This window comes from Callorhinus ursinus, unplaced genomic scaffold (genome assembly GCF_003265705.2).
Source record: "Callorhinus ursinus isolate GAN/ISIS: 27379988/994484 unplaced genomic scaffold, GSC_fseal_2.0 scaffold18, whole genome shotgun sequence".
In the NCBI taxonomy this organism is placed as follows: domain Eukaryota; kingdom Metazoa; phylum Chordata; class Mammalia; order Carnivora; family Otariidae; genus Callorhinus; species Callorhinus ursinus.
The window spans coordinates 9326764-9353638 of record NW_027397080.1 but is presented as its reverse complement, the minus strand read 5'-3'; the positions used below and the strand labels follow the sequence as shown (position 1 = coordinate 9353638).

Here is a 26875-nt window from a genome sequence, read left to right as displayed (position 1 = left end):
GAGGGCTGATATTTCAACATACTTCTTTCACTCCCCTCCCTCTCTCCAACCCCTACCAGCCCTGAGGATGAGCCCTGTTTTCAAAGATAAGCTGTGGGAGTTTGGTATCCCTCCTCCAAACTTCCCAGATCCTTCATACTCTCCTTAACGTTTTTACCTTCTTGGTCTCCACCTTTCCTCCTTGAGCCTTTACTGTAGAACAGGAGTCTTCTCTGGACTACTATCTCAGTTCTGTAAATGTTAGGATCTCTCACAACTTATTCTTCCTCCTGAAAAAGAAAGCAGGGCTCCTGGGCTAGACCTTGGGGAAGCTGTCATTGATTCCATCTACTTTCTTGACCTCAGACTACTGGACTATGAGTACCTGCTGTGTGTTGGACTTTATGCTCAGCCTTAGAAATGCATATGTCAGATATGGTCTTGAGCGTTGTGGAACTTGCCTCTTAAATCTTTTGTCTTCACTCTTGGAGCTGTGTATGGCCTGCTTTCCCATGAGTGGCAGTGCTCAAAGAGGCTGGATAGGGATGAAGCCAAGTCTGGGGCTTCCCATGGTTGTAAGTCTAAAGAGTTGGGATTGAATGCTGGGCTCTGACACTTCCTTCCCTTTCCCCAAACAGGTTTCCCTTGCAGCTGGAGAGTGGACAAACTGTGGAGTGCACAGTGGCACAGTATTTCAAGCAGAAATATAACCTTCAGCTCAAGTATCCCCATCTGCCCTGCCTGCAAGTTGGCCAGGAACAAAAGCATACCTACCTGCCCTTAGAGGTGAGGCTGCCAAGTAATGGCTGGGTTGGAGAACAAGCATTGTACCTGCACACTGATCATGAGAGGTCTGTTCTTCCATTCGTAGTCTCTCATTCTCATTTTGAAGTTTGGAAAATTGACGTTCTGAGAGGTATGAGGTCATTCTGTGAATTGTAGGCCTCATTCTTACCTGCTAATTTCTTTCGTTATTCCCCATCCTGCTCTCATGTTCTTTTAGGACTGCCAGGCAAAGGTGAAAGCTGTATTTATGTTTAATAAATAAGTAGTTTGTTCATGACAGATTTCAGGTATCCACATTCATTTTAATTTTTATTTCTCTTACCCTGTCTTAACTTCTAATTTTTCTTACCTGCAGCTGGGGATCCTAAATGACCTAGAGATACAAGTATACCTTATTTTCCAGAAAATGGGAGATACCTGTTAGCTATAATGTGAATCTTATTCATGTTATCAATGTGATGATCAATGTGTTCCTTTTGAAAAGGTTTTAGGCCCAAGATTTATCATAGTTTTATGCTTTAGCAGACCTTTAAAATCCTGCAGTTAAAGAATAGAAATGCTGTTTAAGTCATAGAATATAAATGCAGAACGATTGGGCTATATTTGATTTGGTATACACTAGCCAAAATGTCTAATGAGAAACTACTGCTGACTTCTTCATTGTTTAGTCCAGTACTACTACAAGTGTGGTCAGTAGACCAACAGCAACAGGTATTCCTTGAGTGGGACTTGTTTGAAATGCGGAATCTCAGGTTCCACCTAGAACTATTGAATCAAAATCGTCTTTTAACAGAATCCAAAGAGGATTCATATGAACATTACAGTTGGAGAAGCACTAACCTAGAATAACATCTTACTCGGTTTCCACAGCAGGAGTCAGATAGCTGGGACCAAAGCTCAAGCCTTCCGTGAGCTTCTGGGATTTCAGAACTATCCAGAAGGAATTAGGCTGAGGGGAGATAAGATCCCAAAACCCAAGAACTCTGACTTTAGTTAATAGCTGTTGATGCATGGAAAGTGGGATGAAGATAGTATGTTCTCTTGAGGTGTAAACAGGAGTCTTCAGGGACAGTCCCAGTTAAGTAGATAGGCTTTAGTTAGTATCTACTGCAAGCTAAGATTTTTAGCAAATTAACATTACTTCTGTTTAAGCATTAGTTTCCAAGGTGAATAATTTACATAATGACATATTTTTATTCTTATTATCATTTGTTTATTTAACAAATATAAATTGAGCTCATGCTGTGTGTCATATGCTCTTTTCGGTGCTGAAAATGCAGAGATTAACAAGACAGAGAAGGTCCCTGCTGTCGTGGAGCTTACATTCTAGAAGGGGGAGATAGACAATAAATAAATAAGATAGTTTCAAATAGTTGTAAGTGGTATAAGAATAATAAAACAGATTAAGGGGACAGAAGTAAGGGAGGAGGGGCTTGGAGAGCAACTTTAGTTATTATGGTCAGGGAGGGTCTATTTTAGGAGACATTTGAGTCCTAAGTTATGATAGAAACAACCTTTAATAACTTGAGGGAAGATCCTTCCAGGCAGGAAGTAAATAGTAAGAATAAAGGCTCTAAAGAAACAAGGAGCTTGGATTTTTTTAAGAGATAAGAAGGCCTTAGTGGCTGGTGTGTAGTATATGAGGGGAAAAGCAATAGGGGATGATTTCAGAGAGAAGTGCAGGGTATAATCATGTAGGCTATTATAGCCAGGGGGGACTTCTTTTGTTTTGCTTTTTAGAATAACTTTATCAAGATATAATTCACATACCATAAAATTTACCGTCTTAAAATGTACAATTCGGTGGTTTTTAGTATGTTCAGAGTTGTATAACCATTACTCTTATCTAATTCTAAAACGTTTCGTCATCTCCAGAAGAAAACCTATACCCATTAGTAGTCACTTACACTCCTCCTCTCCACAAATCAGCCCTTAGTAATCACTAATCTATTTCTGTCTTTGTGCATTTGTCTATTCTGGACATTTCATATGAATAGAATTATATAATATGTGGCTTTTTTTGACTGGCATATTCCACTTAGCATAATGTCTTCAAGGTTTGTTATATTGTAGCATGTGTCAGAATTTTCTTCCTTTTTAAGGCTAAATACTACTCTCTTGTACATATATACCACATTTTTTTTTATCCATTCATTCATTCATTGATGGATACACTTAGGTCGCTTCCACTTTTTTAGCTATAATGAATAATGCTGCTATGAATATAGGTGTACAGATATTCTAGTCCCCGCTTTCATTTCTTTTGAGTACATACTCACATACGGATTTACTGAATCATATCGTAATTATGCATTTAATTTTTTGAGGAATTACCATACTGTTTTCCACAGTGGCTGTACCATTTCACATTCTCACCAGCAATGCATAGGGTTCCAATTTCTCCACATCCCTGCTTTAGTTTTTTCCTAATGTTGATTCTGTAGCTGAAATTATCTGTCAAGAGTGCTACTTTAAGGTGCTTTTAAGAGGGCAACCTCCTAAATTAACAATGCTGGATTTTTTTTTTTTAAGATTTTATTTATTTATTTGAGAGAGAGAATGAGATAGAGAGAGAGCATGAGAGGGGAGAGGGTCAGAGGGAGAAGCAGACTCCCCGCCGAGCAGGGAGCCCGATGCAGGACCCGATCCCGGGACTCCAGGATCATGACCTGAGCCGAAGGCAGTCGCTTAACCAACTGAGCCACCCAGGCGCCCAACAATGCTGGATTTTTATTAATTGAATCGACTAATTTGTATATTCTTTGGGATATGGAATTTTAAGAGCAGGTGACCTTGTCCTGGTTTTCCCTACCATTTTTCAAAAATAAAATTTGGAAATTAGGAGGAAAACCAGTACTTACATAGTGTTGGCCCTATGGGAACAAATTATATATTTCATTTTGTCTAACTCCTCACAACAACCTCATAGACAGCTAGTGTTTTATCCCATGACTGAAATTAAAGAAGCAGAGTCTCAGAGTAGTTAAGGGACCTGCCCAAGGTACTATCGCCTAGAAATGGCAAAGCTGGACTTCAAACTCAAGCCTTCCCAACCTACTGGCTTTCTGTACTCTGACAACAGACTTCCTGTTCATAGCATCCTGAATATAGTATATCGGGGAATGGAAGTCTTGTACTTCACTAGAAAGTCTTTTCTGATTTCCTCTGTGTTCTCTTGGGCCTAAAACAGGAATGCATGGCAGGATGTTCCTCACACCAATAGAGGACGCTGTCAGACAACACAGACTGATTTTAGGGCTTAGTGATCATCTGTAGGCTGGGGCTCAAGAGTTAAGAGCCATCTCCAAGTTCTCCCGGTGGGTTGCAGAGGAGCAACTGACTGCCTGTCACCATTGAAGAGGGCTATCTGCTACCTTAGGAATCCAGTTTGTGTGTATTTAGTTTTTTAGTATTCAGAAGAGCTCTATACTGGGTCCTTTGGTAAATAATAATTTACGCTAGAGTTTACTGAGTGTCTACTGTGTTCCAGAACTGTACACAGTCCTTTAAGTGCTTTATTTTATTTAGTCTCTGAACAACCCTATGAGATTGTTACTGTTCTTCCCAGTTAACATGAGACCTGAGCCCAGATCTGGCTCTGGATCCCAATCTGTTAATGACAAAGTGGCTATATTGCCTTTTGTATTGCACATGGATATTTTCTAACTTACCTGTCTCTGCACAAGAGATTTTGCAGTCCCCTTCCCAGGGCTGACAGCCAAGGTCTCTTCCCTTATTGTGGGGCTCTGGGTACAGGGTGGACTGTACTCAAGCCAGAGCTACCTGTCCTTCTCGTTTCCTCAGGTCTGTAACATTGTGGCTGGGCAGCGCTGCATTAAGAAGTTGACCGACAACCAGACTTCGACCATGATAAAGGCTACAGCTAGGTCGGCCCCAGACAGACAGGAGGAGATTAGCCGCCTGGTCAGTAGGGCTGCAGAGAAATGTATGCTTGGTTGCTCAGTCATTGGGGCCCCTGGTAGCATAGATGCTTTTCTGCCTTGGCAGGATCCTCAGGAGAACACAAGTCTGGATTTGTTGCCTGGGATTCCATAGGACTGCTCTTGCTCTTGACCCTGTAGCTACTTGGCTTCCTATTTCTTTTTCCCTCCTGTATTACTTCCCTGTGTTATCCACTCCCACTTACTTCACTTTCCACTTTCCCACCTTTTTTTAGGGCTATTACTTGCCAGCCCCAGCTGCTCTTCAGGGCTTTCTCCTTGGGACCCAGAGGGTGAGCAGTATTGCCAAGCTGCTACTCTCCTGAGATCCCCTTCTTTTGTCTTGCAGATGAAGAATGCCAGCTACAATCTAGATCCCTACATCCAGGAATTTGGGATCAAAGTGAAGGATGACATGACGGAGGTGACGGGGCGAGTGCTGCCGGCCCCCATCCTGCAGTACGGCGGCCGGGTGAGCAGGGTCAGGGCCAGACAACATCTCTAGGGCATATGGGAGGGGGGAATTGGGTTTATATAACCAGGGGCTTTTGCTCCCCTACTCACCTGGCTCTACTGAGGCTCACCTGGGCACCCCCTCTGCCTATCCCCAGAACCGGGCCATTGCCACACCTAATCAGGGTGTCTGGGACATGCGGGGGAAACAGTTCTACAATGGGATTGAGATCAAAGTCTGGGCCATCGCCTGCTTCGCACCCCAAAAACAGTGTCGAGAAGAGGTGCTCAAGTAAGGAGGGTTGGGTGTATGGGTGGAAGGGTGGGAAGGACCCTAGCTGCCTACCTTCCCCTACCCACAAGGGACCAAGATTCGATCTGTGGTCTCTTCTTTCTGACTCTTCCCTGTGCTTCCTGGCTCAAACTTCTGCCTGTTCCTTTTCTGTCCATTTGTGGTCAGAAGTCTTGATAAGAAGCTGTATTTGTGTCAGAAATGATGATTTCAGGACATGAATCTCCTAAGGGAGTCCTGAATTATTTTATTGTTATAATTACTAACATTGATAGTAAATAGTATAGTGATGGCTATAATGTTGCACCAGCACTCGATCTAATTTAGTGTTCTCTCATTTCATCTTCATAGTGAGTAGGTGGTGGTGTTTCCATTTTCAGGAGACTGAGGCTCAAAGAGTACCTTATACAAGGTTTACATATCAAGAAAGTGTCAGAGTTGGGATCAAATCAGATCTGAGGCTTCAAAGCTTGTATTTCTCATTGGAAACAAAAGCTCATCTGGTTCTCTGTGCTGTCCTCTCCTATATTATATACAGAATTTGTTCATTCGGGTCCAAGTGACCTGAATTAGATGAATATGAGTTGTAAGGGCCTCTTAGCTTACTTAGTGGTTGAGGGGCTAGGAACATATGACAGCAATGAAGAAAATGATATAACCAAATGGTTTAAAGGAACACATTAGGGGAGTAATGGTCTTGAGCAAATGAATGAATAGTAAAGTAACTGACTCTTCCCCTGCAGTCTTTTTTTTATTGAGATATTTCAAATACCACAAAATTAACCCATTTAAAGTGTATAGTTAGGTAGTTCCTGTAGTCTTTTGATGTGGTCACTTCTTATTTTCTTTGGATCTAGAGCAGGGTCAAAGGATCAATGCCCACCTAGGCTGAGGAAGAATTGGTGGAGCTGACCACTTTGGGTATTGACAAGGATAATAGAGCTGTGTGTTCTGGCAGGTTCAGCTGGCCTTGGGGTTTTCATAAGAATTAGTTACAGCAGCACCTGATGAATGTAGGGACTCCGCTGCCCTGCCTGTCCTTCTCCCCTCTCCCCTCATAGAGACACAACTACCACCATCACACTTAATAGTTTCTTTTAAATGAGTTCCTCTTGTCCCCTTTCCTAGGTTTTGGGAATTTTAGCGCCATTTAGATTAGGCCACTCCTAGCCTTGGCCTAGCATTGGAGAGCTGGCCTTTAGCAATATTGGAAAGGCTCCCAGCTCTCTGCCTTTGTGTCAGCTTATTGGTAGCTCTATTCTCTGTATGCGTCTCTCATTCCCATGTTCTTTCCCTGTTCAGTTCTTTTGAGAAAATCCATTGTTTTTGACATTTTGGGGTACAGAAACTGATAAACCTACAATCTCTGCGTTGGGAGTCTGTTCATCAGACACCCCCTTCTCCCAATGATCCCCAGACGCAAGGGGTAAGAACATGACTTGTATACCTGAGTCAGTGGTACCCAGTTGGTTGTTTGGTTCTGGGCCTAAAGATTAAAATCGGAGTCTTCGGGTATGGCAGTGGATGAGATTGTCCAGGGAGAATGTACATGGTGAACAGAGGCTGAATATAAGAACTCTGAGAAACTGGAAAGTAAATAGAGCGAAGTTCCAAAGTGTGTGTGAGGGGATGGGATCCAGAGCACAGGAAAAGAGATAGAAGAGAGAAGTGAAGGTGGCTGTGGAGGTTGAGAAATTGGTAATTGGGGATGGATGAGGGAGTCCTATGGTCAACCCTCAGGATTTTTCTTCTGGCTAAAGAAGTTCTGTTACCTCCACTGTATCACTTTTCGGAGAGGATTTCAAGATCTTCCCCATTCTAGACTTCTTTCAACACGTGGCCCCCAGCACAGAACACAGTATGCTAAGTATGATCTGGTGGTAGAGAAAAGATTGGGAATACCACTTTCTTTGAAGTAGAGACCCACTTAATAAATTTGACTTACTAAATTTGGTGTTCCTTTATATCCTCCATATTAGTTCAGTTCCTCCCTCTAATGTAGCCACTGTCATGAACTATTATGACCTTCCATCTAATTTATATGTTTTATACACCTATATACAAATGATTTAAATTTTATTTTTAAGATTTATTTAGAGAGAGAGAGACAGCACAGGGGTGGGGGGTGGGGAGGCGGGAAGGGGCAGAGGGAGAGGGAGAGAGAAGTCCAAGCAGACTCTGAGCTGAGTGTGGAGCCCAACACGGGGCTCAGTCTCACGACCGTGAGATCACAATCCAGCCAAAACCAAGAGTCAGAGTTCAACAGCCTATACCACCGAGGTGCCCCTCAAGTGATTTTGAATTTTACATAATAGTATCATTCTGTATTTATCTTGTGTTTGCTTTTTTTTTCTTTACTAAATATGTGAAAAAATCCTTATTTTCTCACTGTATAGACTTTTGAATCTATCATACTGGTATTTATATGCTATAGAATGTCCCCTAAATAATTGCTTTTATTCCCTATTTGTATATTGCTTTTAATCTAAATGTAAGATTTTCACAAGTTAAATTTTCTGCTATTTATTTCAGTCTGTCATTGTACTTAGGTAGCTTGATTTTTTAAACCTACTGCGTATGTATCATTTCTTCCAACTTTGTCTTCCTTTCCTAGGGTAAAGCCCTAAAGCCAAAGGAAAGAAGCTTGTTTAATTATCTGCTCTTAGGCTTCAAAGAATCAGTAGGGGAGGAGGGAGCTCATTTTTGCTGAGCACCTCCTGTGCTCTGATCACTGTTGGAGCTTATTTTAATATGAGCAGAGGCCTTTCTCTTGTGCATTTGCCTACTGCTACAGACTTAGTGCACAGAAATCAGCTACTTGAGTGGAACAAAGTGGGGACTCCGAATTCCCAGAGGTCGCTTCTCTGGGCTCCCTCGGCTCTCTGCTTATACCATTGAATACTTAGCAAGTGTGATTTTGTCCTACTCAATTATAAATGTGTTTTTTTTTTATACTGGCTGTGATCATGTCTCATTTATCTCAGAATGTCTCAGTGGCTATCCTAGTGCTAGGTACCTAAGATGGAGGCATTTGTTCAGAGGTATTAAGGTGGGACTCACTGCCTCCTGTCATGACCATACTTGTGCTGCAGGAACTTCACAGACCAGCTGCGGAAGATTTCCAAGGATGCAGGGATGCCCATCCAGGGCCAGCCTTGCTTCTGCAAATATGCGCAGGGGGCAGACAGCGTGGAGCCCATGTTCCGGCATCTCAAGAACACCTACTCAGGGCTGCAGCTCATTATCGTCATCCTGCCAGGGAAGACGCCAGTGTATGGTACAGTTCTCTGGGAACAGTGATAATGAAGACAGGACTCTTCTCAGGGTAGCTCCCTGGAGGCTCCTAGGGAGGACTCAGTGTGGGTTCTTTGCTCTAACCAGAGTTCTTCCTTAATATCAGTATTCCTTTTGAAGGAGAAATATTAGCCTGTATGAGCCATTGAGTTATCCTAGGTCCTGCTTACCTGCTCACACTCCATCCCAGTAGCACTTACTGGGGTCCTCTGCGTGCTGGTCTTTATGCCGGGCTAAGCTGAGCCAGATACAGATATGTGTCAGTCCAGATTCCTTCCCATCCCTGGGAGTGTGACGACTATCAGGACATTGTGCAGCACCCTCAAGCAGAATCTGTGGTGGTTCAATAAGTGGTTTGTTGCCTGGGAATGACTTGGACTTTCTGAGAAGTTTTCTCTCTCTCCCACTTTTCAGAATAGGGATGATTATATATTTGTCTGGCTCAACTCTTTTACTCTGTTTTCCCAGCACCTCTCCTGTTTCAGAAGAAGAGGTGTCCCTCCTCCTACCTTCTTCAAGCCACATATGCTCTTGATCCCATCTCATCCTGCCGCTTCTGGGATTTCATACCCTTTGACCCTCAAACCTATTCGGATTCCCCATCCAAGAGTACATCACCACAATCATGCCATCTCCTTCAGCTTTTGTCTTCCTGTTTCTTGTTTTTCTTCATCGTACTTTTTGAATGAGTTCTCCATATTTTCTAGACCCACGCCCTCACCAGCTGCTTACTACTTTGCCCTTTCATCTGTCGTACCTGACTTTCTCCAGAGCTTGCCCTGCAGAGAGCCATCGGTGACCTTTCTCACTTCTCTTCGCTTGACTTTCTCCTGTCTCTCTTTAATTACTTTTGTTATTACCAGATATGCCTGGTATTTTCCAGATTTCTATACCCTGCCTTCTCTATCTTTACATTAAGTGAAATTTTCATTTATTTCAGTTGCTTAAATCATCACCTCTTACTAATATATGTTATAATGTATTATTAAATCTTGGTCCAACCCTTGACCTCTCCACTGTTCCCATCTGTCCCTTTGACCTTTCTCCCTTCTATAGGCATTTATTAATTACCTACTATGTGTAAAACACTGTGCTAGGTCATAAATACATTGGTGAATAAAACAGATGTAGTTTCTGCTCTTATAATGTGTTTTGATGGACATTCATTTCTTTAGTAGCTTATCTTCTCTCTTTATCAGTAAGCTCTTCTCTTTACATCTTCTGTGTTGGGCATCGTAATTGCTTCTGGGTACCTTCATCCAAACTCTGAAGGCAGTGTTAACTTTGCTTCATCTCCATCATCATCTTTTTTACAGTCTTAAGATCTGTTCTCTGCTCTCTACCCACACTTCTCAACTTAATTCTAACATTTTTTCTTAAGTCTTTCTTGAATAAGAAAGGTTTTTCATTTACTGGATGAGACCTTTTGTGACTCTACTCCCAAAAAAACTTTCATTGATATGAATTCACAAAATAAAAATTTTTCAGGTCCCTGATCTTAGTTTAATGTTTTCAGCTTTATCCTGTACTGTTCCCTTTGCCACACATACTGGGAAGATCACTTGTTCTGGAATTAGATAGAAATGGATCTTAATCCTGGCTATGCCAGTTTACTGATTGAGGCAAATTACCTAACCTTATATAATTAATTAATTAATTATATAAAAAGCAACATCTAGCATAGTGCCTGGCACGTAGTAGATACTCTAAATCTCATTTCTTCTTCTTCTTTTTTTTAAGATTTTATTTATTTATTCATGAGAGACAGAGAGGCAGGGGAGAAGTAGGCTCCTGCAGAGCAGGGAGCCCAGTATGGGCCTCGATCCCAGGACTCCGGGATCATGACCGGAGCCAAAGGCAGATGCTTAAGCCAAAGGCATGACCTGAGCCACCCAGGCATCCTAAATGCTCATTTCTTGCCTGTGCTTTCTAATCTTTGGCTTTGTTTACATCATCTGCCTTTTTCTAGAATATCTACATACTCTTCTTCTTATCCCCCCATGTTGCCCTTAAAATTCTGTCAAGTCTCAATTTAAGTGTACTTATTTCTGGAAGCCATCTCTTACCATCCTACCTAGAGGATAAATCTTTCTGGATACCTCTGGAAATTTTATCAGGCTGCCGGTCAGTTATAACCTTCCTTGATATTATTTTGAGCATGGAGTAGATTTTGTTTTGCTCTGAAACCTTCTTCCCCTCTGCATATGTAAACTTAAAGTAAAGCCTTCCACTGACATGAGACTTAGTAATTGCTTCTGGAGGGAAGTTGGTTGATCTCCAGTCCATGTCTCTGGGCCTTTATTGATAGCCCTTGGATGCAAAACAAGGATACATGTTAGGAGAACTGCCTTGAGTAATTATCCACAGTTCTGGTTCTCTCCATTAAGGGGAGAATCCAGTATTGGTTTACCTGGGGAGTAGTATAGTACAGCATGCTGGGGGAAGGCAGTGCTTACTCAGAGAATTTCCCCCCATCCTGGGCTCAGTAATGCTATCCCTCTCTCCAACTTTGGTGAGGACCTTGGGTTTCTTCTATTTACATTCTGTTCCTTGATTATATGCCACTTGGACAATGAAAACAATTGCCTAGGAATTAAGCCAGCAGATAAGAGGAGCAGTTAGATTCTTCTAAAGACCCTCACCTTCCCTCCTTGGAGACCAAAGCAAGTTCCAGTTGCATTGTGGTTGCCCTTAGAGTATAGAAGGACAGTGTGACATTTGTCCAGTTCTGATCTGGTACCACATCTCATCCTGTCCTTAGTATTTTTAACTCCTTCCTCTCCACTAAATTGATACTATTATCCTTTTTTTTTCTTATGTAAACTTTTTATTATAGTATACATATAGAAATCTTAAGAGTTCAGGGGCGCCTGGGTGGCTAAAGTGTCTGCCTTTGGCTCAGGTCGTGATCCTGGGGTCCTGGGATCGAGCTCCACGTCGGGCTCCCTGCTCAGCGGGGAGCCTGCTTCTCCCTCTCCTCCCCGCTCATGCTGTTACTGTCTCTGTCACTCTCTCAAAAAAAAAAAAAAAAAAAAGCTTAAGAGTTCAGTTCAATGAGTTTTTACAAAATGTCACAACAGGGTAAGCAGTACCCAGTTTTAGGAGCAAAACATTACCACAACCTCAGACTGCCAGTCACTACAGGTCCACATCAATGGTGATCACTATTTTGGCTTCTAATGCCATAGCTTTGTTTTGACAGTCTTTGAACTTGATGTAAATGAATCATTTATTAGGTACTTTTTTTGTGTCTGGCTTTTACTCAACATTATGCTTATGAGATTCAACCATGTTTGTTTAGTCGTAGTTTGTTACAGTTTTTCCATTAGATGACTATAACACAGTTTACATGTATTATCCGTTCTACCATCAGTGGGCATATTTGTGTTGTTCCCAGTTTTTACTGTTATAAATAAAGCCTCAGTGTACATTCTTGTACATATCCTTTGAACATATATACCCATTTCCACTGGGTGTGTATTTAGGAGGAATTTTATTTATTTATTTATTTTTAAAGATTTTATTTATTTGTCAGAGAGGGAGCTCAGGCAGAGGGTGAAGCAGGCTCCCAGCTGAGCAGGGAGCCTGATGCAGGGCTCGATCCCAGGACCCTAGGATCATGACCTGAGCTGAAGGCAGACGCTTAACCGACTGAGCCACCCAGGCGCCCCTCTAGGAGGAACTTTAGTGTATAGTTTACACTTCCACCAGCAGTGTGTGAGAGTTCTAGATATTTTATATCTTTACCAAACTTGATATCTTCCATTTTAGCTGTTTTTGTGGTGTCTAGTGATATTGTGTTGTGCTTTTAATTTGATTTCTCTGATGATTGATAAAGTTGGGTATCTTTTTATATGTCTGTTGGCAATTTCACTAGGCTCTTTTGTAAAGTGTCTACTCATGTCTTTCCCTTTTCTTTTTGTTGCCTTAACTACCTTTTTCTTATTGATTAATTTATAGGTGATTTCTTACTGATTTATAATTCCTTCATTTAATATGTATGTGTATTATACATATATTCTCTGCTTTGTGGCTTGCCTTTTTACTTTCTTAATGGAGTCTTTTGTTGAACAGAAATTCAAAATGTTAATGTAGTCCAATTTGTGTAACATTTTTTCTTTATGGCTAGTAAGTTCTGTGTCCTGTTTAAGAAATCCAAAGATTGTAAGATGCTAGTCTATGTTTTTTTTTTTTAAAGATTTTATTTATTTATTTGAGAGAGAGAATGAGAGAGAGCAAGCGTGAGAGTGGGGAAGGTCAGAGGGAGAAGCAGACTCCCCACTGAGCAGGGAGCCCGATGTGGGGCTCCATCCCGGGACTCCAGGATTGTGACCTAAGCCGAAGGCAGTTGCTTAACCAGTTGAGCCACCCAGACACCCCTATGTTTTCTTTTAAATGTGTGGTTTTTTGTTTGTTTGTTTTTAACCTTTCACATTTAGAATTAGTCTGTCTCCTCCAGAAACTCTTGCTTTCTCCGTCCCCTGGCAGTGGTTCCTCTACTGGTGCAAAGCCTAGAATCTCAGCCTCGTGCCCACACCTAGAATCAGCAAATGTACCCAGGGTAAAAGCAGCTGCAGAAGAAAGCTCACCTTGGTGAGATTCTCTGCCTCTCTGGAGTTTTTGCCCCTTCAGTTCTTGTCTCAGCACCTCTCTTTTGCCTTTAAAAGATGATTTCTGTATTTTGTCTGGCTTTTCTGAATGTTATCTGCAGAAGCACTGGTTGGTCACTAACTACTCCATCTCTCTTGGTAGTGGAAATGATCCTTTTAGCTTTTTCAACATGTTCAGGTCTCTCTCATTGAAAACATACTAAATCCTTCATTGATCTCACATCTCCTTGGCACTTTATATCACCAAAATAGTTTTTGCCTCTATACATTAGTATTTTGCCTTGGTATCGATTCAAAGGACATTTCTGGGGGCACTTGGGTGGCTCAAACGGTTAAGTGTCTGACTCTTGATCTCAGCTCAGGTCTTGATCTCACAGTCATGAGTTTAAGCCCCACATTGGGCTTCACGCTGGGCGTAGAGCCTACTTAAAAAAACAAACAACAGAAAAACAAAGGACATTTCTGGTCCTTATTTTACTAGATCTGTTAGCATTTGATTTTGTTGAACACTTGCTCCGTCTTGAAACCCTCTCTTTCCTTGGCATTCATGATACAACCCTGTCTTCCTCCTAGTTTTCTGGGTATTTCTCCTTTGCAGACTCACTTCTTAGCTGTTCTGCAAATAATAGGAGTTCCTCAAGACTCGGGTCTAAGCCCTACTCCTTTCACCTGTTCTCTTCCTTGATGATCTCATCGAGATCATGCCTTTAATTACTATCTGTACAAATATCTAACAGATTTTATATCCCCTTTCAGACTGCTTTTGAACTTTCAACTACTATTCTCATTGCTGAATTGACATCCTCACCGGAATTACCAGAAAGCACTTCAAATTCAAAAGGTTGCAGGAACAGTTTATGACCTATCTTTTATTATAAAAGCTAGAAACTTGAAGTTAACCGTAAAAATTCTTTCCCTTACATATATCATCTCTGAGTCCCTTAAATATCTCTTGAATCTGTTTGTTTCTTTCTATCTAAGCAATTGTCTTCTTAGTACAAGCTACCTTCAGTTCTTGCTAGATCAGTCTGATGACCACATTCTTTCTCTCACACCATGGTTCCTTTGCTCTCCTTTTAGTTACTTTGGCCTTTCAGTTTCTCAGACATATTTCCTATCAGAGTGCATTTTTGATGCTGTTCCCTCTGTCTGGAATGCTCTCTCCCAACTCCGCCTCTCTTCTAATGAAATCTTTGGGTTTCATTTCTATCATTATTTAGTCCATTCCTGGCTGGGTTATTATTACCCCCTATTATAAGCTCTCATATCTTCATGAAGTTTTCTGTTGTAGCATTTATCATTGTACTTTTCATGACTTTTAAGATTAGTCACTAGACAGTAACCACTACAATTAGGGACCCTATGTTTCTGGTTACCATTGTGTTCTTACCACCTCGTATCCTGCCTGACATCTAATTGGCATTCAGTAAATATTCGTTGAATGCACTAATTACATCTTTCCCTGCTTATAGCTGAAGTGAAACGTGTTGGAGATACACTCTTGGGAATGGCTACACAGTGTGTGCAAGTGAAGAATGTGGTCAAGACCTCGCCTCAGACTCTGTCCAATCTCTGCCTGAAGATCAATGTCAAACTTGGTGGCATTAACAACATCCTGGTCCCACACCAGCGGTATGAACTCTATTGCCCACTTGCCCTGTCAAGCAAGGTACCATATCGGGGATTGACAAAACGACAGGACTTTGGCCAGGCGCAGTGAATCAGACACAAGGGGAGAGATGACCAGAATGGGTGCTAGATGGTGCCAGGAAGAGAAGACCCAACTCCTCACCATTTGTTTTCTCTTCTTTGTTTAGCTCTGCCGTCTTTCAACAGCCAGTGATATTCCTGGGAGCAGATGTTACACACCCCCCAGCAGGGGATGGGAAAAAACCTTCTATCACAGCAGTGAGTGATACTCTCCAGCTTCTTCTTAAGGTTCTCATTTTAGCTCTGAGCACCGAAGACTACATATAATCTCCTTTTCTCAGCTCTGACGCTTGACCCTTCATAAGAACTTTTTTTTTCAGCTGATCATCCCCATTAACCACTCCCTTGATATCTTCATAAAACTAACTCTGTATGGTATCTATTTTTCAGAGAGAGCAGTGAGAGTGTAGGTGGTGGCCAGAGACTGCCCAGTCTCCATCACTCTTGCTCTGTGTTCAAATTTCTCTCTCTCCATGCCCACTTTTGGGATATGGGAAAGACCATGTCTCTTCTGTGAAATCCTTTTGAAGGTGGTTACTTAGTTGCTGGGACTGTCCTTTCCTCTTCCCCATCCCTACCCCTGATCCATCTAGTAGATTAAATGTCTTTCCAGTCCCTCTCCTGACTTCTCTGCTCCCTGTCCCAGGAGGCTTCTGAATTGCTAGAAGGATCAGGCCTTCTTCCCACTTCTCTTTCCTCAACCCTCACATTTCTCCAGGCAGACTGGGCTAAGCACAGTAAATGCAGGGAAATCCTGTACTATGCTTATCCTGTTTTCCTTGTGGCCATCCGTCCTAGGCTCTGACCACTGTCCCCTTTGAAAATGATGTTACTCCTACCTCCTGCAGGAACACTCTTCACTCTGGTTCCTGGGTAGATTAGTACTTGAATTGAGAAAAGGACAAACTTGTGGCTCTTTGAGCTAGTAGTGCCAAACCTTCACATGCCTTCCTGCAAGGGGTGAGAAAATTGAACTTACTAAGTACTTACTGTGAGCTAGGTCCTATGCAAGGTGTTTTATATGTACCACAGCAGCACTGCAAGCAGGTGGCATTCTTACCTATTTGAGAGGAGGAAGAAGATCAGATGGATTAAATAACTTCTGCATGCATGATAGAGATTGAAACCAGGACACATTGAATCAAAAACCTTACTAACTCGTTTGCATAGTTTTCTTGCTAAGAAGCTTCCCCAAATCTACGTCCTAACAGTGTTGGGAGGGTGGAGATTCTGGAGGCTGATCTTGCCTCTTTGATTGTTAGGTAGTAGGCAGTATGGATGCCCACCCCAGCCGTTACTGTGCTACTGTGCGGGTGCAGCGACCCCGGCAGGAGATCATTGAAGACTTATCCTACATGGTGCGTGAGCTGCTCATCCAGTTCTACAAGTCTACCCGCTTCAAGCCTACCCGCATCATCTTCTACCGAGATGGGGTTCCTGAAGGCCAGCTCCCCCAGGTAGGGTCCAAAGTAGGTAGAGAAAACCTTCACATTGGGGCCAGAGGGCCTAATGGGTACAGAGAGTACTGCTCCTTTTTTAAAGCTATTGGCATTGGGAGGTGGCACTTCTTTGAGAGCTTTGCTATAAATGGCGGTAGGCTTAGGAGCAGAGATCTCAACTGAGAGGTGGTGTGCACAGCATCTATAGACCTTTCTTGTAACAGAAGAGCCTCAGTGCATATTTACTAGTTGGTTCATGTTGAAGGCTGATTCTTTAGACTAGTAGTTCTCAAAACTTTAGCATGCATCAAGATCACCTGAAGGGCTTGTTACAACAGTTTACAGGGCTCTAAGAAGTTCTGATTCATCTAGTCTAGGATGGTCCCTAGGATTTGTATTTCTTTTTTTTTTCTTTTTTAAGATTTTATTTATTTATTTGAGAGAGAGAGAGAGACAGAGAGATAGCATGAGTGGGGGGAGGGACAAAGGGAGAGGGAGAAGCAGGCCCCCGCTGAGCAGGGAGCCTGACGTGGGGCTTGATCCCATGACCTGAGCCGAAGGCAGATGCTTAGCTGACTCAGCAGCCCAGGCGCCCCCCCCCTAGAGTTTGTAGCTGACAAGTTCCTAGGTAGGTGATGGTCCGGAGGCCACCGCTGTTGACCTTCCTTTGGAATGTTTCTCCTGTTCTTTGTCCCTGCCAAGCCTTCATATTTCTGTTGTTTAGAGTATATAATGAACGGGTCTCCTTGACTACCATTTAATATTAATATAAGTGTCACTTATTGGGTACCTCTTACATACTATGAATTGTGGTAAGCACTTCATTTTATGTTCTGTTTATGTTTATGTTCTATTTATAGAACATAAACATATATAGAACATATAGAAATAAATGCTATTTATTTTTATGTTCTATTTAATGCTTAGAATAACCCTATGAAATAATAATCATCACATTTGACAGATGAGGAGGCTTGGAAATGTTAAATGATTTCTTCAGTGTCAACCAAGCTAAGCAGTCATGGAACTGGGATTCAGACAAATTGGTCTGATTCGAGTTTATGGTCAAGGTTATCTAAGTCATCCAGTGTTCCCTAAAACAGCAGACAAATTTATCCTATCATTTCTCTGATCAGGAATGTCTAGTGCCTTCACATAGTCTTGGGTTAAAATTCAAACTGCTAATTAACAAAGCAATCAGCAGTTATTAAGCCCCTACTAGGTTTTCTATGCTTTTACTTAATCTGTTATACTTTTCACAACAGTTTTGTGAGGCTGGTCTTACTAGTAACTTTAGTAGATGTGGAGAAAATGAGACTTAGAAGGGCTAAGTAGCTTGCTTACAGGAATACAACTAGATAAAGCTTGGGTTTAAATCTAGTTCTAGGGGCACCTGGGTGGCTCAGTTGGTTAAGCGCCTGCCTTCAGCTTAGGTCATGATCCCAGGGTGCTGGGATCGAGCCCCACATCGGACTCCCTGCTCAGCAGGGAGTCTGCTTCTCCTTTCTGCCTGCCACTCCCCCTACTTCTGTGCGCTCTCTCTCTCTGACAAATAAATGAAATCTTTATAAATGAATAAATAAATAAACTAGTTCTAATTGATTTCCATTCTATGTATTTCTGCCATGCAGTTTTGATTCCTTATATCTGACTTCTAAGACCACAAGGCAACCATTGCATATGGTTATTTACTTGTGGGTTCTTCATTAGCTAGTCCATATTCTTATAATCCTACTTCTTTGTAGGACTGAATTCATCTACTCCCACTGTACCAATTCCTGAACTGTGTGTCTGCTCTTCTCTGGTGGTCTCAACACTGTCTGCTTTTGGAGCTCACAGGGGAATTCCTGTTATCCTTCTGATCCTGAGATTGACCTTACTTTGGGCATTGTGATTTTAGTGAAGTCTATGTGCTTTGGTTCTGTGTCTTGATATTAGGTCTCTTTATGCCTAGGAACCAGGTGAGTGCTCTCCTGGCCAAGGTTTTATAGCAACATATGTGAATTGAGTATAAGGCTGATTTTGACAGAAAGGCTATGTCATCTGTAATGGTTGGGTGTCTGTTTATAGAGGGGGACTGAGCAAAAAGCCGTATTACAAACAGCAACCTCTTAGTTGACAAAGATGTGACTCAAGAGGAGCTATTTCTCTTTGTCTCCCTCCTCACCCTTTGCCTAGATCCTCCATTATGAGCTGTTGGCCATTCGTGATGCCTGCATCAAACTGGAAAAGGACTACCAGCCTGGGATCACTTACATTGTGGTGCAGAAACGCCATCATACCCGCCTTTTTTGTGCTGACAAGAATGAGCGAGTGAGTGAGGGATTGAGGAAGCTGCCCTTGTCCTCCTGTCTCCCTTCTCGTAGTATGGAAGAAGCCCTTGAGATTAGTCCTTGGTTTGTCTGTCCTCCCTAACCCCTTCCCCCAGCTCTTGTGCTTCCTCTCCCTCCTCCTAGCTCCCTGGCCTATAGGCCCCCATGTAGACCAGCTCCAGAGAAGGGAAAGGGAACTACTACTTATTGAACTTCCCTTGTATGTCAGACACCGTACAAGGTGTGTTCCTCACAGCAGCCCTGTGAGGTAGGTACTATTATTACCTCCAGTTTAACCTCAGAAATCTTAAACGACCTACTAAGGTCACACAGCTAATGAATGGTGAAATCAGCACTTAACCACAGGTTTGTGTGACAGTAGAAGCGCATTATTTCAAGATCTGGTACCCTCTGGGAACAGCAACTTCTGCTTTACTTTTGAGATTCTGGTGGAGTCAGAGTAGAATTGAGTTGGGGCCCTACTTAGGGCCGGGCAGGTCTTGGGATCTCATTTGTCTTTGTCTCTCTACAGATTGGGAAGAGTGGTAACATCCCAGCTGGGACAACTGTGGACACCAACATAACCCACCCATTTGAGTTCGACTTCTATCTGTGCAGCCATGCAGGCATCCAGGTAGCCGGGCTATGACCAGGGGTTTCCAATGGGTCAAAGATGAGTTGATTATTCCCACTGCCTTTAAAATACCAGTCATCACTGAGGGCATTCAGAAAAGGATTTTTCTCTTAATAAGCCCTTAGCATACTTGAACAGAAGTACATTTTGAACATCTTAGGCAGGATTGCCCATAACAGGGGTGTTTTATGACATAGGTGGCTTTGTGTTTGCCTTTTCGTGGGTGGGTCTTCCAACCCAACCACACTCTTTTTTTTTTTTTTAAAGATCTTATTTATTTGAGAGAGAGAGAGTGAAAGAGCACAAGCAGGGGGAGCAGCAGAGGGAGATGGAGAAGCGGGCTCCCTGAAGCAGGACTCGATCCCAGGACCCTGGGATCATGACCTGAACTGAAGGCAGATGCTTAAGTGAGCCACCCGGGCACCCCAAACCACACTTTTTTTTTTTTTAAGATTTTATTTATTTGCCAGAGAGAGAGAGAGAGAGCACAAGCAGGGGGAGCAGCAAGCAGAGGGAGAAGCAGACTCCCCCGCTGAGCAGGGAGCCCGATGTGGGACTTGATCCCAGAACCCTGGGATCATGACCCTAGCCGAAGGCAGACGCTTAACCGACTGAGCCACCCAGGCGTCCCTCCAACCACACTCTTAACAGTGATCCTGTTCCTTAGCATTGGCCATCCCTTCTGCCCAGCTTGGGGCCCCCTCATCTTCCTATCTTCCCAGGGCACCAGCCGACCATCCCATTACTATGTCCTTTGGGATGACAACCGTTTCACAGCGGATGAGCTCCAGATCTTGACGTACCAGCTGTGCCACACTTACGTACGATGCACACGCTCCGTCTCTATCCCAGCACCTGCCTACTATGCCCGCCTGGTGGCTTTCCGGGCACGATACCACCTAGTGGACAAGGAGCATGACAGGTGAGGCCTGGGATCAAGCTGGCTTCCCTTTTGCTTCAGCTTCTGGTACCAGATCCTCCAACTTTTCTTGGGCGGAAGGAAATGAATATTGTACATTATGATATCCTTGGGCTCATCTGCCCAAATCTGGGTTGGGACTTTCTCTTAAGTTGGTATGGGAATTGGTACTCTGGATGGGGGAATGAATTAGCAGGAGCTCAGTGCACCAGGAAGGACTTCTTTCATTTTTGCTTTTCAGTGGAGAGGGGAGCCACATATCGGGGCAGAGCAATGGGCGGGACCCCCAGGCCCTGGCCAAAGCCGTGCAGGTTCACCAGGATACTCTGCGCACCATGTACTTCGCTTGAAGGCAGAACGCTGTTACCTCACTGGATAGAAGAAAGCTTTCCAAGCCCCAAGAGCTGTGCCGCCCAAATCCAGAGGAAGCAAGGAGGAGGAGGGAGGGTAGGGAGGAGTTCAGAAGGCCTTGTTTCCTTCTACAAAGGGGGCAAAAGGGTGGGGAACAGGGCCAGTAAGCCAGACCACCAGCCAGAAGTCTCTGATGTCCACCTCATGACCCCCACCCCTCACCCCATCTTGTCACATCTGGCCCTGACCCCACTGGACCAGGAGGGGCAGCACTGGTGCCCACCATACACACAGGTGTCTCATGTGACTTGCAGTGCTAAAGACTCATGCCTGACAGCTTGGTAAGGTCGGCTCTGCAGCCCCGCGGACAAAAGCTGGTAGGTTTGGGTTTGATAATTTAGATGGGAGAGTGAGGGGCTTGAGAAAGTGGGTGGGAGGAGGGAAGGATTTTTTAGGAGCCTTAATCAGAAAAGGTCTAGATTTGTTTAAGAGGAAAAACGAAACCAGACCCAGATCAATATTTTAGAATACTAGATGTTTTAATGGGTTGAAAATCCAGTTTGTAGGAAGATTTTTAATGCTAATGATTTTGGTTGCTCCTCCCCCAGCTGCCACCCCCCTTTCCCTTATTCCTTTCTCTCCACCTTTTCTACCCCACCTTACACCTCCTCCCTGACAGACATCCAGCCCCTAGTAAGACTTAAGGCACTATGGCACTTAGCTCTGAAGTGACACGACCCTGTCTTCCTTCCGCCTACTGGTGGGTAACCAGTGCCTTCCCTGTAACGGTAATGCTGCAGAACTGCAACCTTTTGTACCTTTCTTTGGGGGGATGGGGTGGGGGTGGGAGAGGAGGTAGGTGGGGAAGAAATACCCCTAACCCAACAAGCCTCCAGCCAGAGCGCCAGCTATTTTGCATTCAAAGGAATTGACTTCCATATTCATTGAGCTTTTAAAAAGATCACAACCTCAAGATGGTTAAAGTCCATTGACATTTGCACTTTCAGACATGATGTCTTGGAGCTGCTGAGAGGACTGGCCCCTGGCCTCTCCACTTAACGCCTCCTCTTCTCCCTGTCCCCCCAGCTCCCCACCTGCCTGGGTCTGGAGTTACTTTCATAGCATTTCTCATTCTTGGCTTCTTTTTTCCCCTGATGGTCAAGTCGCTTATGTTTCAATATTTCTTAACTGGGGTGTCTTATAACAAATGATCTGAAGTCTAAAATCAGAAAAAGGAGCAAAAGCTAAATGTTATTTTTATACCATAACTTGAGTCTATTGCCAAAATCTGGAAATCCCTCCCATGCCCAATAAGTTTACATCCCAGAAACATTGAGCCATCAGAAGGAACTATGTACCGGACTTGTTCTTTGGCCTGGCTAGGTAGAGGGTGGTTATCTCCTCATGGTGGAGCTCAGGCTCCATCCTTCCCCTGTGCAGATACTATCTTTTTCTTGCTATAGGCTCCCTCCTCTGCACTGCCCTGCACTCTTTCCTGCAAGTGCATCTTCCCTTTCTCTGGACTGTCTGACACTTTGGCTCATCCCAGATTCCAGTGTGTCCTGTGGACAGGCTGGGGGATTTTGCTGCTCCCTATTGCTTCTGTTTACACAAATGAATTTTTCCCAGTTTCCCACTAGGGCATGTGAGTGGGTGGCATGGGCCTTTGTTTTGTTTTGTTTTTTGTCTCCCTAGATAAAGATGGGGTTTGGCTGTCTTGCAGAACTGGAAAAGTAGGGGGTTTCTAGCTTGGTGCCTGCTGGCCTTGAGGCAAGGCCCCCTCTTTCCTTAACTGTTCATTTTTTTCCTCTCCCACTGCTTGGGATGAGGAGTTGCAGCTTCAGTGTGGATGTTCCTCTTTTTGAGGAGCCTGGGCTTGGGTTTGCCCCAATCTGGTGATGAAGCCATGACACTTTAGACCTAGCTCAGGCTTGGAGGCCAGTCTGAATCCTGGCCTGTGTGCTTAGAGCTACCATTTCCCCTCCCCAGCAGCCCTTATACAGACCCAGATTTGCTATGCAAAACAGTCTATCCCAGGTTCTGTTCTGGTTGGCTACTTTGTTCAGCGACTTCACATAACGTAGCACAAACATTGATTATGGAGAAGGCATCAGGACTGTTGAGTAACTCCTCCTCTACTTCTTTCCTACTGGCTATAGCATGGGATGCCCCATGGGTACAGCCCAGCTGAAGAACGGAATGGAGGGCTCTGGGAGGAGGCAGCTCACTGGAGAGCCTACATTCCTTACACAAGTGCCTAAAGAGAGTGATGCCAACACTCCATCTGCCCTGTCCATCGCCTTCATATACTGTCTACTTCGTGTTCAGTCACCCTTTGGGGAGGGGAGCTCTCTTGGGACAATGGGCTCTGCATGTTCTCTTCTTGGGTGCATTTAGGGGCTGGGATCAGGGCACTGTTCCTGGAGGGTCCAGTCATTCACCAGCATTTGCAAATATCCATAGGGAGCTGGTGGTAGCCACCTACTCTCAGCAACAAGTTTATGTTCTCTCCTTTTTCTCTCTTTGCCTCACTGTCTCCATTTGGGTTTTGAGCTGGGGCCTGAAATGCATTTTTTAGCTCTTTGGCATTGCACATGCCATTGAAGAAATAAAAAGCAAGAGAAGCGGTTTGGGCAATGGCAAGAAAATGACTTCTTGCTCTGATTTTTTTTTTTTTTTAATCTTTGAGACTTGAAAAATACCCTTGACCTTGAGGATTATTCTTTGAAAGGTGGTGCATGCAGATTGAGAAGTGGTATTAGCAACAAGCTTTGGCTTTCTTGGATTTGATTTAAGTGGTGCTTCTTACTTGTGCTCTGAGGAAGTGTTGGGGGGACCCCAGCCTCATCCTCTTGGTCAGGTCTCTTGCTCCCTTCGTTCTACTCTCTTGCCTCTCTTTTCTATTTCTCTCTTTCCCTGGCTCCTTTTCCTTTTTTCTTTCACTAAGCTTGTTTGCTGGCCTGCCTGCCTATGTGATGATGAATTCTCTGCATGGCTTTGATAATCCCACTGTTAGCTAGCAAGGTCAGGCTTAGCTCCTTGGCTGCAGAAGACCAAGACTTAGTTCCCCAAGCCTGGTGATGTTCTCTCTGGGCTGGACTGCCATCACCGTTACACAAGGACAGAGCAGCAGGGCTGCCTACCTTGCATGAAATCAGGAGGGCTTCTGACAACTTCCACACCTGTCCACTCCTTGGAGTTGGTTTTTCTCATTGCTTTTTCTAGATCTGGTTCCATTTCTCTACCTGCCTCCCTTTTCTCAGGCTGTCCTAGGGTTGAGCTACTTGGTTTCCAGGGTTGGAGGGTTAGGAGATGGACTTGGGGGAAGAAGAGAATGATGGGAAGAGAATGGAGAGAATTTGGATAAAAGATGGGAAAGAGCACTGTTCATTGATCATTTTTCCAGTCCAGCCTGACCCACTGGGGGTTGAGGTGCTACTGTTGAACTCGAGATAAGCCTGGGGCTATTGTTGATGGGAACTTAGGTTTAGAATAATGTTGACAAGGAAGATACCTAAAAGCATGAAACCTCCCTTAAAAGCTCCTGGTTCCCACCTACTAGATAGCTCCACTGCAGCCTCCTCTTCTGCTAAGCAACAATGTTCTTGGATGGTTGTTTTTTTGTTTTGTTTTGTTTTGGGGGGGGGTCCCAGAATTCAATAAATGAGGCTAGCACTCAGGATGGGCAGCCAAGGGGACATTTTGAATTCTTAGCTGGCCCATGGGGTATCTATCTGCAAGGCTGGTGGGCAGTGTTTTAGACCCGGCATCATGTTTAACAAAGAAGAATGGAAGTTCCTTCCCCTTCAGGGTGGAAAGTTATCTCAAACTAGCCAAAATGCAGTTTTGGAAACTACATTGGGTGAAGTTATTTTTTATATTTACTGGGCCTAGGCCAATCCAGGATGGTAGCTGGGATGCCTTCCTTCTTAAAGTCTGATCATGGCAGGGATATGCAGGGCACTCTTTCCTATTTAGCCTTCTAAGCAGATTGGGGAGAAGGGATTCTGTGGTTTTCTCTTTTCCCCCCTTTTATTAGGACTTGCCTTCTCCCTAGGCAGGGAGAGAGGCTAGGTTGGTGCTCTCCCCTTACTCTATTCCTACTGACTTAGAACCTCTGGCTGCTGTTTGGGAGCCTAAGAATGGGAGTGGAGGGAATGGGCTCAAAACAAAACAGAATAAGGTGGGGAAGGCAGATTTCCTTCTTTAAAAAGGAAAATAGGAAACCCTCCAAGGATTGTGCAAGTAAAGACAATGTGTCAAATGCACTGAGTCCCCTGGTGTAGTAGCAATAAGGAAAAATGAAATGACTTTCCTGTGCACACAGTCCAACCTGATTGGTGTGTGATGTTGCACTTAGCAGCCATCTGGTGGGCATGTGTGACTACTCTGGGTTTCACTTTAGTTTCTAAACTTTTTATCCCTCTCAAGTCCAGCATGGATGGGGAAATGTCCCTGGAGCCCCACAGCTGTGTACTTGTTTGCATTTGTTTCCCTTTGAGACTTGTGTTTGTGTCCTGCTTTGAGCTGTACCTTGTCCAGTCCATTGTAAAATTATCCCAGCAGCTGTAATGTACAGTTCCTTCTAAAGCAAGCAACAGCAGCAGCACAATTCTGTGTTTTATAAAGACAACAGTGGCTTCTATTTCTAAAGTGCGGTCTCTCTCTCTTTTCCCCCACTCCCATTAACAAAGAAAACTGTTGGGATTGATTATATCTCTGATATATTTTAGGTTAGAGTATTAGATTGTTATAACAGCAGAACTATCACCTCTATAGGAAAGAAAACACCAGAGTGTTGAAACTGCAGATTATGTGTAACCATACTTCACAAGGCCTCCATTTATTCTTCATTCAACAAACCATACAAAGCACTGTGTCCAGCAGTATTGTTGGGGGAGAAAGGAAGCACAATTCAGAAAGGAGGAAAACTGTGTCTCTCTCCTTAAGGAGCTTAAAGTTTGGTGGGGGATATGAGTGGCCAAATGGTTCCCTAGCCAAATGATGAGGGACTGAAACAAGGCTATAAAGCTATAGCAGTGAAGATAGGAAAGGAAGATTTTTGAGAGACACTCAGAAGATAGTACTCAATAGATGATGGAAGGGAGAGAGAGGAGCAGAGGCTAATAATGCTCAGGCTTCTACTTGAGCCATAAGTATATTGGGACATTCTTCTAACCAAGACTGGGGGAGAAGGGAGACGATAGAAGAAAGGTGGTAAATTTTGTGAAGATAGCCTTGTATAGACTGAGTGTGGAGGTTCCCATGAGGCAACAAGTTTAAGGTTTCCAGTAAACACTTATATTTTGGTGCTCAGGGAAGACTACAAAACTACAGTTGTAGATAATGGGATTCATACTCCTATAGATGGTAGGTAAAGCCGTAGGAACGAACAAGATGGCTTAGAAAAAGAGTAGACTAAGAAAACATAGGGTCCAACTCCAGGAAACACAATTTAAGGGATGAGAGGAAGCTGAACTTAAGACTGTTAAATCACTAGTAGATACCTTGTATATTTTTTACTTAATGAAGTGGGAGAAAAATCAGGAGAATGGAATAGGATCCAAGAAGGGTGTAATTAACAACATGAACTGCTGCCTTGAGGAGGTATTTTTTTCTATTCAGTTTACCATCCTCCACCCCATCTTCTTTGGCATCTTGTAACTATATGGTCATTCTCCAGTATTTCTTGAAAATGAGCATTGAAAAAACCCAATTTAAATAAGGCTAAGACTAGGATTTCCAAGTTGTTCACCACAACCACCACCTCCACCTCCAGCTTCCTCCTGTCCTCAGGAGACACTTGTAAAAGAATAAAATAAACAAACCTAATTTTGTTCCTAACCAGTGTCCTAGATGGTGTTCCAGTGCACTCGATAGCACTTAGCAGCTGGCTTTATTTATTTTCATGACTTATTTTCCCCAGAGCCTGTGAACTCCTAGGAGCAGAAACTACATTCTGTTCATTTTTTGTTATCTCAGGGCTGTAGCTTATATCAGGGGATCAATATTTGTGAATAGACTTGAAATTATCTAGAAATTGTGGTTCATGAATACAGAGGGGGAGTCAAGAAGTGATACTGAGTGCACAGGATGGACTCAGCATTCCTGACTCTTCAGGTAAGTAGAAACTTAACCAGATTACCATCATCTTT

The 26875-nt window shown here is 43.4% G+C and overlaps 1 protein-coding gene across 4 annotated transcripts in view; it reads left to right on the top strand.

The window, feature by feature from the left end:
- Positions 1-26564, top strand: part of LOC112811781 (protein argonaute-1) — a 37180-nt gene extending 10616 nt beyond the window's left edge. For 2 of the 4 annotated variants that reach the window (XM_025856114.2, XM_073902916.1), the window contains 12 exons: positions 618-765; positions 4570-4689; positions 5056-5187; positions 5318-5451; positions 8544-8728; positions 14828-14987; positions 15173-15263; positions 16328-16522; positions 18683-18817; positions 19349-19450; positions 20173-20372; positions 20611-26564. In XM_025856114.2, coding sequence (XP_025711899.1) covers positions 618-765; positions 4570-4689; positions 5056-5187; positions 5318-5451; positions 8544-8728; positions 14828-14987; positions 15173-15263; positions 16328-16522; positions 18683-18817; positions 19349-19450; positions 20173-20372; positions 20611-20719 — 1711 coding nt within the window. In that variant the 3' untranslated portion in view covers positions 20720-26564. The remainder of the gene's footprint in view (positions 1-617; positions 766-4569; positions 4690-5055; positions 5188-5317; positions 5452-8543; positions 8729-14827; positions 14988-15172; positions 15264-16327; positions 16523-18682; positions 18818-19348; positions 19451-20172; positions 20373-20610) is intronic. The other 2 variants (XM_025856115.2, XM_073902915.1) reach the window with 2 other exon arrangements.
- Positions 26565-26875: the final 311 nt, after the last annotated feature.